Source organism: Nyctereutes procyonoides, unplaced genomic scaffold (assembly GCF_905146905.1).
Source record: "Nyctereutes procyonoides isolate TBG_1078 unplaced genomic scaffold, NYPRO_anot_genome, whole genome shotgun sequence".
In the NCBI taxonomy this organism is placed as follows: Eukaryota; Metazoa; Chordata; class Mammalia; order Carnivora; family Canidae; genus Nyctereutes; species Nyctereutes procyonoides.
The window spans coordinates 27404432-27418556 of record NW_026575049.1 but is presented as its reverse complement, the minus strand read 5'-3'; the positions used below and the strand labels follow the sequence as shown (position 1 = coordinate 27418556).

The window sequence follows — 14125 nt, the reverse complement described above, 5'->3', positions numbered from 1 at the left end:
TGGCTGCGTGTTTGCCACACTGGGCAATAGGTGGGACACCAGCGGGCAGCAGTAAGGCTGAGCCAGTAAGGCACAGCCTGGCATTAGGTAGGTGTGCAATCATAAACGGAAAGTGTGCCTACAGCCCTCAGCCAGAATGCAGATGGGTGTGTAAGAGTGGAGTGGCCCTTGGGCAGCCTGGGTGGCTCAGCGGTTTAAGCGCCCAGGGCATGATCCTGGAGTCCCGGGATCAAGTCCCACGTCGGGCTCCTTGCATGGAGCCTGCTTCTCCCTCTGCCTGTGTCTCTGCCTCCCTCCCCCTCTCTCTGTCATCAGGAATAAATAAATAAAATCTTTAAAAAAAAAAAAAAAGAGTGGAATGGCCCAGAGAGCCAGCCTGTCCACAAGCATTGGGCAGGTCTCTTTCTGGGCCAGGGAGAGAACGCTTAGGTACGAAGGGGATGGGGCCGAGGAGCTGCTGCAGCACCCAGTCCCCAGGGCCTCTGGTGGGCCGAGGCGCTAGGCCTATGGAAGTGGGGTTCTCACCTCCGGCCGCATGGAGGGCACTGGCAGCAGCCCAACTCCTGGGGGACGTGTCAGAGCAGGAGCCACCCCTCCCCAGCCTCCTTTTCCCACCCCCTTGACAACCAGCCAGAGGCAGCAGCCAGAGGCAGCTCTCCCACCCCAAGCCCGGGGGAGCTATGAAAGCACACGTTGCCCAAGCCCAGACCACTTATTGTAGAATCTCGGAGGGTGAGGCCCAGACATGGGACCTGAAAGACTCTCCAGGGCACCCTAATGTACAGCTGGGGTTGCCAACTTCTCCTAACAAAGAGAAAAATGAGCCAGTGTAAAAAGCAAGCTGTTAAAAACTATTACCATCTGAGTCTGTTTCTTAGAAGTAATCAGGTTCAAAAAGAAGGAGAACTTTAGAGCACAGGGAATTACAGGACAGAATGGAAAGCTGTGCTGGTGTGAGGAGCCCCAGGAGCCTGTTTATTCTGGGGTCTCTGTCCTGATCTTCCCGTGGGGACACTGTGCTAGAGCATCTCAGGGCGCTCCAGGCCTGCTGTAAGAGGCAGGTGGGCTCAGCTTCCACGACCTCCCTGTCGCAACCTTGCGTTGAGGACGGAGGGCAGGAGAGCCCTGACCTCTGTGGCCCCTTTCCCACAGTGAACTGGAAATGCCTGACCCATCACAACCTGTCGGACACTGGGTGGCAGAAGAGCCCTGGGGCTGGACCAAGGAGGGCTTCTCCCGCCCAGGGGGTCGTCTTCAGGACCCTAGCTCCTACCTTGCGCATCCAGCCTCTTGTCAGCATAGACCTTGTAGGTGAAGGCGTGCCGCAGAGCCAGAGCTGCGAAGAACATCTCCACACAGATGATGAAGTCCTGGTAGCCGGCGGCCACAGTGCCCTCGCCCACAGAAACGCGGGCCGAGTGGATCTTGGGGATGGCCCCACACTTCTCCAGGATGGCCAAGAGCATGCCTGGAAGGGAGGACAGGGGCATGTGGCCCGACACTGGACCCCCACTCTGATCCCCCTCTCCACCATGTAGCCCTCCTCCCCCAAGGTGCCATGCCTGCTGGAAAGGATGGCAGCAAGGTCTGTGGTTGCTCCTGTTGGGTTGGGATGCCAACACCAAGCTGAGGCCTCTGGGAAAACCCACTCCACTAGCTCCTTGCTGGCTGTCAGCACTGGGGGTCCCCTGGACCCCCATCCATGAAGCAGCCCCACTGACAGTCTCCCATGGCTATGAAAGGCCCCTGAGGGCCCAAACTCCACACCTAGGATGTGCCTGGTGGATAGAGGGGCAGCATGGGCCCCACGGGGGCAGGCCTCACCTTGCCAGAAGGAGAGAAAAATGACGGACTTGACCATGAAGAACTTGAGGACGGGACTGTAGGGGCTAAGCAGGTCCCGGGTGGCAAAGTAGAAGAGGAAGAGCGCGTAGAGGGCCAGGCTGACGGAGATGTTGTAGATGATGGTCACATAGAGGTAGCCGCTGCTGACACTGTGGAACGGGCAGTGTTCTCTGGCTTGGACAGGGCCTTCTGAGGGACAAGAGGCCTCCCACCCTCGACTACCCGGCCAGTATGCCAACCTCCATGGCTCTCAGCAGTGCGCCCCAGGTGGTGCTCTGGGAGCCACTGAAGAAAGGGATAAAAGTGGCGAAAACGGCAGGGGGTGGTGGGGAGGTGTGCAAGGGGTGCAGTGGCGGCAGCGGGGAAGGCCAGGCCCCCGTTGCCTCTGCTTTGCTCCCGGGTGTCTGAGCTGCCCACCTGCAACTCTGGTGCCCAGGCTCCTGGTGGGGACACAGACATGGAAGCCAACAGCACCAGGTGGGGAGCTCAGCCTGATGCTCGGGCAACAGGTGTGAGAGTGACATTAGAGCTGGGCTTTGCTCTCTTCTCTTGAGCCAGGCCATGTCCCCCTCTGAGCCTTAGTTTGTTCCCCTGCCCTGGTGGGGCTATCATGAGGGGTACAGGTGATACATGTAAACTGTCTGCAGGCACAGGGCCTGGGTACACGGTCACCTTCACTAATTCCCAAAATGAAAGGACATCTACATGGGAGAAACCTTCCACTCGGGGACTCAACACAGGCCTCTCAGGGCTCTGACCTTCTTGCTCTCTGCCATGCGGGTGTCACTATCCCTTCTTGGCCCTCCCCTGGGGCACCAGTCTGTAGGCTGTCTGTGAAAGTGACTTGTGCTGGAGGTGGGGCCAAGTGTCACAGTTGTCACTGCCAGGCTTGGGCCTTGCCACTCAGGGGTGCAAGGAGGCATGAGGAGGGCCGTTCCGGGCCTGGCCTCCCCTCAGAGGAAGGTCAGGGGTGTGTGGCCAGTCTGCTGCCACCCTCTTCCCTAAGGCAGGGCATCGGCCTCTGGGCAGGGCACCCTACTCCTGCACTGAAACTCCTCCCCTCACACCTCTCAGGGGGACCCACTGCTTACTCAAAGTCACCATCCCGGTACTTGCCGAAGGCCTGGAGGACCACGGTGCTGACAGCCATGAGTGGCTTCACCACACAGAACTGCAGGGTGGCCTGTTGGGGGAGAAGGTTAAGAGTCGAGGACAAGCAAAGAAACTGTGTGACAAGCACCTCCTCTGGCCAGCTGGGCCTGTGCTGGAGGCTGACCGGTTGGGTGTGGGGGTCCAGCGTCCTGCCCTGAAGGGACTGCCATCTGGAGAGGGAGCAGAATCTGACAGGAGAGCAGTGTGATGCAGCTGTGTGAGCAGACGGAAGGAGGAGGGAAGGAAGGAGGGATGGCCGCCGGAGGGGTGAAGGGGCTCAGGACAGGAGAGCCTGTCGGAGGGGTCTCAGAGAAGGGGTCAGCAGGAACGTGCCACAGGCCCAACGGACAAACTGAGGGAGCAGCTCCTACCAAGACCTGAGAGGCCAATAGCAGACGTGAGCCAGGGGGTATAGACACAGGGCCTTGCCTGAAGCCTCCTCCTGTCCTCCTTGTCCACCCCTGCATCTCGCTGCAGCTGAAGGGGGCCTCCAGGAGCACAGCAAAGGGGGCAGCCCAAAGCACAAGTCCTGGGATCCCGAATCTGAGTTTGAATCCTGGCCTTGCCAGCTACCACCTGAGGAAGCTCCACTGAGCAGCCACCTCACTGATAAACGGACATAACCAGCTCATCACAGGGCTGACAGACAGGGGAACGTTTTCTGGAAGCTCTCCCACCTCTATGTGTTCAATAAAGCCTCCACTGGCCTGCTTGGCCACTGGAGGAATTCTGGAACCAGGCTGTCGCAGTCCCTACGGAGGCTCCCGCAAATTCAAGGGCAATCCACGGTGCCCATAAAACCACCAGAATCAGGGCACCTGGGGAGCTCAGCAGTTGAGCCTTCAGCTCAGGGTGTGATCCTGGGGTCCTAGGATTGAGTCCTGCATCGGGCTCCCCTAAGGGAGCCTGCTTCTCCCTCTGCCTCTGCCTCTCATGAATGAATGAATGAATGAATGAATAAAATCTTAAAAACAAAAAACCACCAGAATCACCATCCTCTTGAAATCAGTAAATCTAAGCCATAATAAGGCTCCTTCTCTGGAAGTGGGAGCAGCTTTAAAATAAGGCTAAACCATAGGCAGCCCCAGTAGTGCAGTGGTTTAGCACCGCCTTCAGCCCAGGGCGTGATCCTGGGGACCCGGGATCGAGTCTCACGTCGGGCTCCCTGCATGGAGCCTGCTTCTCCCTATGCCTGTGTCTCTGCCTCTCTCTCTGTTTCTTATGAGTAAATAAATAAAATCTTTAAAAAAATAAAAATAAGGCTAAACCAGTGTGACTCCAAGTCAGGCAAGGACCTTGGGGCAGAGAAAATAACCTGGTGAACCCAAAAGCTTCTGCCCAACTGGGGACCAGAGCACAATTTGTGGGGAGTCCCAGGAGGCCTGAACTGCGAGAAAGCACCTGTAATGCTGCCATAAGCAACCCCCCCCCAAATTCCCTGGCCCCACCACCCACCTTGAGGGAGCAGGACCAGTATCTGGGGAAAAGGCAGGAGCCGCACTTTGCGCCGATAGGTATTAGGAGCCTGCCGACAAGCTGCTGCATCCTTATCCATGGAGTGCACAAGAACCCCCAGGACAAAGCACTGTTACAGGTGAGGAAACTGAGGCACGGAGAAGCTGAAGTCGCAGAAGAGGCAGTAGAGCCCCTGTCTCAACCACATCCCTGAGTCAGATCCAAAATCAGGGAGTGGTTCCCAAGTCAGGCTGGACACAAGAATCACCCTCGAGCTGCAAACACCACCTGAGGCCCAGAGCTCCACAGCAGACTGTCTTCATCAGGCTGCAGTTTGGAGGGGGGATTGAGAGGGGGCTGACCAGAGAATGTCTACTGTGAACCAGCTCTCCAGGAGATTCTGATCCTAGGGAAAGCCCCGGCCCTGGTTTTCTCAGGAGAAAGCAGCAGAGTGCTCTCTCCCAAGGGAAAGGGGTACAAAAGCTGTTTTTATCCTCTGTCCTCTTACTACCTCTCCCTGCCACTTCCAGAACAGCAGCAAGACATCCGAACCCACAGGGCCGGGGAATCATTTATAACAAGGCTATGCAAGCTAGTGATCATGGGATCAAAACTTTGTACACAATATACTCATCAAAGAAGGCTGTGAGTCACAGCTGGGCCCAGGGCGGCTGAAAGGCTGGTAAACAATGGCTCTGGAAGGCCCCACCCACCATGACCCCAGGACACTTTTAACTCTTTGCCTCCAGGCCAATCCAGCAATGCCCAAGAGACTGAATCCAGCAATGCCCAACGGAAGGCAGAGCTGGCAGTGGCTGGGCAGACCTGAGGGTAGACCCGGTGCATCCGTCCAGGTAGGTGCTTTGTGGGTGTGTCCACAGTGCACGCAGGGGCCCTGCACAGAAGGGAATAGAAAGGCCAGCCCTCCGGTGGCTGCGGTGATCAACTGTGGTGTTCATTTCCCCTTTTGACTACTCTGGCAATGCCAGAGGAGCCAAGAGAGGTCTTGGCACCCCAGGAGATTGCACACCAGCAAGGCGAGGCACCTCAGACTCTCTCTCCCCAGACAAGAGGCAGTGGGTTCCGTGCCAGTCTGTGCTGACGGCTTTCCATCCATCACCACACCCGTACATTCAACCATCCCTCGAGATAAATATCCATATGCCTACTTTACAGATAAGGAAACTAAGTCGGGCTCACAGAAGTTACAGCACTTAGCCAAGGTCACACAGGCAAGAGGAAAAGCTGAGAATCAAACTCAGATGGTCAGACACCCAGGCCCATGTGCTCCACCACAACACCACACGGCCTCCGCCCAGGCTACTTCAGACCACAGGGAAGGCAGCCGAGGAAACCGGAAGCTGGTGGCCTGCCAGCTGGGGAACGGGGAAGAGCCCAGACACTCGCAGGCCTGTCCTGGCACGTAGCTTTCATGTAGAAGCCCTGCTGGCCTCTAGCTACAAGCTGATGAGGAGTTTCGAACTGAGATTTCAGAATTCCCATGCACTTCCTGATTCTCTCACATACACTAAGACCTGCTTGGTTGAAGTGAGAGGAAGGACAGGTCCACTTCCTCCCCAGGGCCACCACAGACCCCTTCAGGACACCTGTCGCTACCCCTTGGAGCACACTCTGCTAATGCAGGTGCATTCCTAACAGCGTAGGGGATGGATGCTGGGGCCTGGGGCACTTCATGGGACATGGAGAGCCCACAAGTGGGGTCTGGGACAGCCTACAGTGGGGTCCTCTGGGCCCAACACCCGCCTCTACTGTTGGATGACCAGGGGCAGCCCGCAGGCTCCTGGGCCCCGGCCTGCAGCCCCGGACCAGGGCAGGTGCTAGGGCACACACCTGCTTGCAGAATCGCAGGAATCCAATGGAGTAAGTCTTTCCCCAGAGGCAGCACGTGCCATACATACAGCTGGACCTGGAAGAGACAAGTGGAGAAGCAGTTGGCAGGCAGACAGCCAGGATTTGGGAAAGGTGGGGCTGGGGAAGGCCACCCTCCCTCACATCCACAGGAGCAGAGAGGACAGGGCTGGAAACGGGGCATAGATCCCAGGCAGCCTTGAAGTGGAGGCCAAGCACTGCACTGGCCTGGGGTGGGGGCAACAAACAGACTTGAAAAGTACTGCATGTAAAGACTGCAAGAGCAGAAAACAGGCAGACAGGAAGGGACAAGAAGAGAAAGAGAAAGAAGAAACAAGAGCCAGCCAGGCTGTCCCCAGAGTCCCCAGGAACAGTGTTGCTCAGGAAGCGAGGAGAAGCATGACAGGGCTAGGTCACGGGCGTAGCCAGTCTGTGTGTCCAGCTGATACCAGGACGGCTCAAAGAACGTCAGGCCCGGGAAACCGGGTGGTGGCGGGGGGCTCCAGGGAGACTCCAGACTCACTCGATGGGCTTCCCTCTGATCTCTGACATGATGGAACTTTCTCCCCCGAGGTATTCATAGCATAGGCTCAGGAAATTATAGATGACCAGGGCTGTGAAAAATATTCAGAGAAAATCACTCAAGTCAACAGGACGGGTAAACAGATGATGGAATCCTGAACAGCAACAGGAGTGAAAGCAGCAGCAGGGCCTTAAGGACCCGCACCATGAATGTTCCATTTATAATTGAAGTCGGGCAGAGCGAGGTCAAGCTGTTTAGGGCTATGTACACACATGGCTGGTCATGCCATAAAGAAACACGAGGGAGTGGTTAGCATGAAGTTCCGGATTGTGTGGGGAGGCCGGAGGAGGTGGAGATGGGGGTGGGCTCGCTGGGGGATCTGGCAAGGAGCACATCCACTGTGGGACTCAACAGGCGCTGCTTTGTAACTACTTATCCGTTTCATACACTTTTCTGTATGCGTGTGTTAGGGATCAGAGTTCTACAACAAAACGCTAAAGCATTCTCTAGGGGGATTTAAAATTTCTCAGGAGAAATTTTAAGCAGGAATGAGACAGGAGAACCTCTATCCATTCACCAACCCATGATGAGAGGTTAGGGCGCAGGCCACCAGAAGCTCCAGGGGATGTACTAAGGGGCGCGAAACAGCACAAATGTGCTGAGAAGCTGGGCCAGCTTGCTCTGGATGCAGCTCGGGATCTCCACAAAGATACAAGGCTGTGACAGACCAGCGGCATAGAAGCATACTGTCAATGCTAGAGATATGTCAACATGTGCAAGCGGTCTTCTGGTTAGAGGATTCCTACGGGGTCAACAGGCTGAAGGCTGCGGCCTGCAGGGTGCTGGGAGCACCAGGACGTGCCAGGAGCAAGGATGGGGAGAGTGGAGAGGAGCAGGAGCACAGAGGCCACCAGAAGGAAAGGCCGCAGGAGGAAGATCAGGCCGAGAGCAGGAGATCTGGAGCAAAGAGTGTGGGTCCAAATGGGGTAAGGGGACAGGAAAGCAAGGGAAGCACTGGCAGCCCTGCACACAGGGGGCTCCTCATCTGATCCTGCTGCCTTGCAAGGCTCCCAGCCCTGAGCTTGGCATTCAAATCTTCCCACAGTGACTTGCCCCCGCCCACCCCACACATGGCCTTGCCAGCAACTAGATGCCCCTCTTTCCCGCAGGTTACCATGACGTCCATCCTCTTCCCTTTGCTGCTCCCACTGCCTGGGGTGCCCTTCCCTCTGTGTTCCTGGCACCCATGTATCCATCAGACTCCCGGAGAGGCCTCCGGCCTTACCACAGCGGCTGGTATGTTCTCATCCATGGAACCGCCGGCTGCAGACACTGTGCAGTACTTCCTGCCCTGCAGCATGGCTGGCATGACCCCGATTGCTCTCATGGGACTGCAGCCCACTTCTTCCCCAGAGCACGGACACAGCACTTGGCACGTAGCAAGCACACCACTAACATGGCACTACCTCGAGCTAGGGCACATACGGTCCTGGTGGCAGAGCTCCAGGCAAATGCTGGCCTTCAGCAATTTGGTAAGGAGAGTATTTTTGAGGTGCTATATACCTAAGCTATTAAAGGCTCACACCCACAGCTAGGGTGGGGGTCCCAGGAGGCACCCACCACTGAGCTGTCCCTTTATAGACACAGAGCAGAGGGTTTGTGATGAAGATTTGCCCCTGATTAGCTGTGAGTCTCTCTGTGCCTCAGTCTCCTCATCTGTTCTATGGGGACAATAGAGATACCTACCTACCCTGCCAGGTGGTTTGAAGTCTGAGCACGCAAACTACTCAGAAGAGTGGTTGGCACTTAGCAGTGCTTGCTAGGTGGCCATTACTATCTATCTGTTTGTCTTCCTCAGGGGTCAGTGTCCCTTGCTGGGGCTGAGGACCCTGTAAGGCTGCCTGCCTGGCATGGAAGCAGCTCAGGATATGTGGGACTACAGTCATCTCCACTGAGCTCCAAAGCACTCTTCAGTGACAAGAACTCTGGGGCAATGTGGTAGGGGTGGGGGTGGGCATCAAGCCAAATCTGATGTCAGTCTGCTAATGACCTTTGATCAAGGCCGCAGGATGCCAGGTAGAATGGATGTGCCCATTCCAAGCTGGGTCCAGCTACTTTGTGGCCAATGGTAGTTTCCAAAGATGGCCACACCCTGGGACACCAGCTCCTCTCTGCGAGGAGATAGGGTCTTCCTCCCTCTCTTTGCATCTGTGGGGACCAGGGAGACTAAAGCAGAAGGGTTGCTCCAAGACATCTGACGCTGGGCTTAGAGAAGGCCTCTTTCCATGATTCTTTCTTGAGAACCTCTCGAGAGGTTCTCAAGAAATGCCTCCCCTTGGATGTAGCCACCATGCTTCAGGGAAGCTCAGGCCAGCCCACATGGAGAGACTACCCAGAGGTGGCTCATGTGGGAGGCACTGAGGCCCCAGGCGATGCCAGCAACTGCCAGACACATGAGTGAACCAGACTTCAGACCCCACCCCCTAGCTGAGGGTCCCTTAGTGGAGGCTCAGAGAGCAGGGCACAGGGACAGACTATCCGCACTGTGCCCCTCCAAATTCCTGAGCTGCACTATCCATGAACAAAAGAAATGGTTTATGCTAGTCCATCTGGGATGATTATTCATGCAGCCAGAGTAAATGTATACATACACACACATATGTTTGTGTGTGTACCTATATAGTGTGTATGTATATGTGTATGTATGTCTGTGTGTATATAATACATATATATGAGTATGTATATATGTAAATGTGTGCATATACAATGTGTGTTTGTGTATATGTGTGCATATGTATGTGTATGTACATAAGTGTATGTATTGTGTACATATATACACACAATGTATCTACATGTATATACATGATATAAAACCACTCCGAGAGTCCCCAGGATGTGCCATGAGCTTTCACATTCTGGTGCCTCTGCTGACCTCCAGGGGCAGGTCCTGCTGAGATGCCACCTCTCACTCGCCAACCCTCCGTCCATGGCCAGGCTCTCTCCACACACCACACTCTCACCATTGATCCACCCAATCCTTTCCGTACGGGGGGGCATAATGAAGCAGGGGAACCACAGGCCTGAAGGCAGACTGCCAGGGTACGGAGGACAGCTCCACCACTAAACTGGTGACCTCAGGCAAGTTTCTTAAGTGCACTGTGCCACGGTTTCCTCACCTTTAAGCCAAGGCTAACAGCAGCAACTTCCTCGAGGAAAGAAGTGTGACTCCTTTGCTAAGGCCGAGCTCATACTTCACCGTCCACAGCATGTGTCCTACTGTTCTTCCCAGACTATAAACTCCTCGCAGGTAGGAACTGAAACCTACTCCGACTACCAGAGGGCTTGGCACTTACAATCAACACAGAAAGAATGAACAGACGGACATGGGCCTTAACTCAGGGTAAGGCTCAGAGAGGCGGGCCAGGCACATGGTCCACACTCTTCTTGCCTGCAGAGCCTACCTTTCCACAGGCTGCGCAGATGCACCTTCTAAAGCAATCAGACTCGGTCCCCAGACAGAACTCTCAAGAGAAGACACCGAGGCCAAGGTTCATCAGCACCTTTGTCCATAACTGCCCTCCCAAGCCAGGCTATCTCACAAGCCACTGTTGAGAGGAGCTTGGCACCTGAGCACATGTCCTTTCCTGTGTCATCACAGATGTCAGCACCCTCCTGAGTCACGTGGTTGAGCCATCTATCCCTATCCGGCTCTGCATTCAACTGGCCAGAATCATCAAATGTATCCACCCTGACATCCTCCCAGTGCTCCAGGGCCAGCGGATCCATCAGACACCAATACTCTGATGGTTTCCTTTAAAGAATCACTAGGGAATCAATATGGTTCTCAGAGAAGGGAGACAAGATGGAATCTCCTCGAGATGACTCAAACAGCCCACATCAGCACCCACTGACCATCTGGACAGATCAATCCCCTCTTAGGATTATAAAGCCAAGCAAAACACTATCCCCATCCCAGCAAGGGTGTTTACAGTGGGCAACTCCATACACACCCCAGGAACAAGCTCAATGATACACAGCCCTGGGCATGAGAAGAGTAAGAACGCTGGGCCGGAGGCCAGCAGTGTGGGTGTAGTGCTTGGCCAGCAGGCTTGCTGCTTGACTGCCCCTCTGACCCCAGCTCCAGTTCTGCTCCCTGGAGAGGCGCCAGAGACACAAAATTACTCTATGCCTCCCTACACACTAATCACAGCCTGCGTTCCAGGCTCTGTGCTAGGTCCTGCAGACACAAGAGTGACCAAGGGACCCACAAATCAGGCCCTCCAGTCTGGAGAGGAGCATCTAGCAGGAGGGAAGGGATGGTCCTTCTCTCTCTCCTGTCCTGGAGAATGGAACTTTCTGTTCCATTCTATTTTTTTTTTTAAGATTTTATTTATTTACTCATGAGAGAGGCAGAGACACAGGCAGAGGGAGAAGCAGGCTCCTTGCGGGGAGCCCGATGTGGGACTCCATCCCAGGACCCTGGGATCACAACCTAAGCCAAAGGCAGATGTTCAATCACTGAGCCACCCAGGTGCCCCTTTCTGTTCCATTCTAAATACCAAATCTTAAAGACTGATTGATTTAATTTGACAAGGGGGGCGGGGCACAGGCAGAGGAGAGGCAGAGAGAATCTCAAGCAGACTCCCCACTGAGCACTGAACCCAACCTGGGGCTTGATCCCATGACCCTGAGATCATGACCTGAGCCAAGACCAAGAGTCGGATGCTTAGCTGACTGAGTCGCCCAGGCTCCCCCTAGATACCAAATCTTAAATGGACTAAAAACAAATGCACAAAATCAGGAGCAAAGGACCAAGATGGGAGATAAAATGAGCATCATATTGGAGCCTTGAGGCCTGGAGAAAAGAGATCAGGGTCACTCTCTTCAATATAAGGGGTCAGACAGGACCCACCTGATCCCAGAGGCAGAGCCAGGCTTTCAGCGTAATATTAGAAACAACTGCCAACATGCCATCTTTGGAGATGAAAGGTAGTGAGCTCTGTGCTGGTGGAAGCATGCAATCAGAGGCTGGCGAGCCTCTCAGCAGACATTATACAGGGGTTCTGAGAGACTGAGTCTTTACAGGTCCCTTCTGACCCTGAGACTTGAGGCCTTCTTTCCTCACTGGAAGCATCTCTAACCCATAGCTGCCTGGACAGGGGGCTATAATTCGAGAGGCTACTCTCCACTTGGCCTCCCACCTGTGCACCCAGAACAGGCACCTGCAACAACATATTCCCAAGGGGCCCCCAGGGCTTCAGAGAGGATCCACCAAGATATGCACTCCTGCTGCCCCTGGCAGCAGTTCCTGGGGTCAGGAGTCCTCACAAGTTCCCTGCTACAGGTCAGATGGGCACATTTGTCTGTTCCTTCACTAACCACTCACTGGACAACTGAACGTCTACAGTGTGCCACCCTCTGGGTGCAGAACCTCAGTGACCCTGGGTGCACCTGGCCATTCCAAGCTCACTTCCTCCACATACCTTCAGCACCTACCGCTGACCCCTAGGCCTTAGATGCACACAGAGAATTTGGTTATCTGGAAAGATGTGGGGGCAGTCCACATGGCAGGTAACTTGAGGAGGAGCGCAGAAAACTTAATTCTGACCACTTTGGACAAAATCTTCAGTGCTCGGAAATAGGGGCCTCAGAAAATGCTTCTCCCCCTTTCCAGGGATTGTCATGGACAGTAATGGATGCAGTGTGCTACTGCCCTAGTGGGCTGGGGTCTGCCCGGAGCTGCTCCAGTGGTAGCATTCCTCTCCTCCCTTGCGGTTTTTCTGCCCTCTTGATCCTGCTTATTGCTGCTTCCTGCCACCTAGATTGCTGTTTCCGATGCCTCTTCTGATTGGTTTCCTCTCAGTACCTTTCTTTATTCTGATTGACTGAGCTCTTGTAATGGCCAGCTCTATCAGCAGGGGCACCAGCGAGGGTCACTACAGCCAGTGCTGCTAGCACACTGGCCTCTGGGTCTCTTGTGGCCCTTGGCTGGGTTCCATTTATCCTGGCTGTACTCTCTCTCTGCCCAGGAAGACGTTTTACTTTGGGCCAGAGTCCAGGAAGCGAGGTTTGTCCACAATCTGAAGCGAGGTGAAAGTAGCATCATTCTTTGACTATTTCATGTAAAATCTCCCCTCCTAACCAGAGGTCATGCTTTCCGTGGGAGAAAGCTGTCCTGCACTCCTCTATGGAGCTGGACATGGAGCCATTCTGGGGACCCAGAGACCCAGGGCTGCACCTGGCCTCTGGCAATTAGTCTCTAGTAATTGTAAGTTTCTTAGCCCACTCGAATTCTTTTTCTCATGAGCACAAAGTGGGGATGATCATACATCTACCAGGTAACTGGGAGTTGAGAATGAACTAACAGTAATGAAAAAACAGTAATGAAAAAAACAACACAAATACCACACAAACAATAATCACAACTCAGTGCCTGCATAAAGCAACAGTGGCAGCAGGTCTCCCTCCCTCAACTCCAGCCCTCTGCACCCCTCTGATCACAGAGGTCCCCAGGACTGTCTCAGAGACGTCTTTAGGAGCTACCCCTTGCCCTGAGCACAAACACTACATGTACAAAGGAGGCTCATTCCACCCTCCTTGGTCTACCTGCCCTGATGGCTCGTCCTGGCGCCATGTGAATTACAGCCCCTGCCAGATGGTGGAAACGTGGTCCTGGGTGAGCCACATACTTCTCTACGGCTCAGACCCCTCCTTAGAAGACAGCAATCCTGCCGATATGTGGGGGTTAGTACTACTCGCTCCCCTCTTCCCTGCTGAAAGGCAAACTGATGGCGGGGTATGTGCACAGTGCCAGGGACAGCAGAGCAGAAATGCTGAGTACAGCTCTGGAAGACACAGTGTGGTCACTGCCCTGGGGAAGGAGCCAATGAGAGCCCCAGGAAGCCCGAAAACTGGATGCACTGGGCAGTCCTGAGGACATAAAGAACGTGAGCTCCAAGTCGGCCAGTAGAGCTACTGGGCTTTTAACTCTCAAGACAGGTTGAGACAGTTCTGTCCTCAGAGAACATGGCTCAGCAGAGGGCAACAAGGAGATGTGGAGAAAGTGGATGAGGCCTGAAGACAAGGGGCGAGATGTCGGGTCCCTTGCACCCTCAGCTCAGCCTGCCTGGTTTTTGCCTCCCAGGCTGGAGATGAGAATGTTATTCTCTGGGGAAAGAGACCCAGTATGAAAAGGTATTCACTCAGTGTCTGCCCCTACCACAGCATAAAGATGGTAGAGGACATACCATGTGTCCTGTCACTTAAATGGGAGGCCCAGCA

General features: G+C 54.7%; 1 protein-coding gene across 2 annotated transcripts in view; it reads right to left on the bottom strand.

Moving 5' to 3' along the window:
* TMEM184B (transmembrane protein 184B) overlaps positions 1-14125 on the bottom strand; it is a 50440-nt gene that overhangs the window by 3889 nt on the left and 32426 nt on the right. For both annotated transcript variants that reach the window (XM_055328195.1, XM_055328196.1), the window contains exons 4-8: positions 6845-6935; positions 6304-6379; positions 2937-3028; positions 1825-1994; positions 1274-1468 (exon numbers count right to left, since the gene is read on the bottom strand). In XM_055328195.1, the coding sequence (XP_055184170.1) occupies positions 1274-1468; positions 1825-1994; positions 2937-3028; positions 6304-6379; positions 6845-6935 (624 nt within the window). The remainder of the gene's footprint in view (positions 1-1273; positions 1469-1824; positions 1995-2936; positions 3029-6303; positions 6380-6844; positions 6936-14125) is intronic.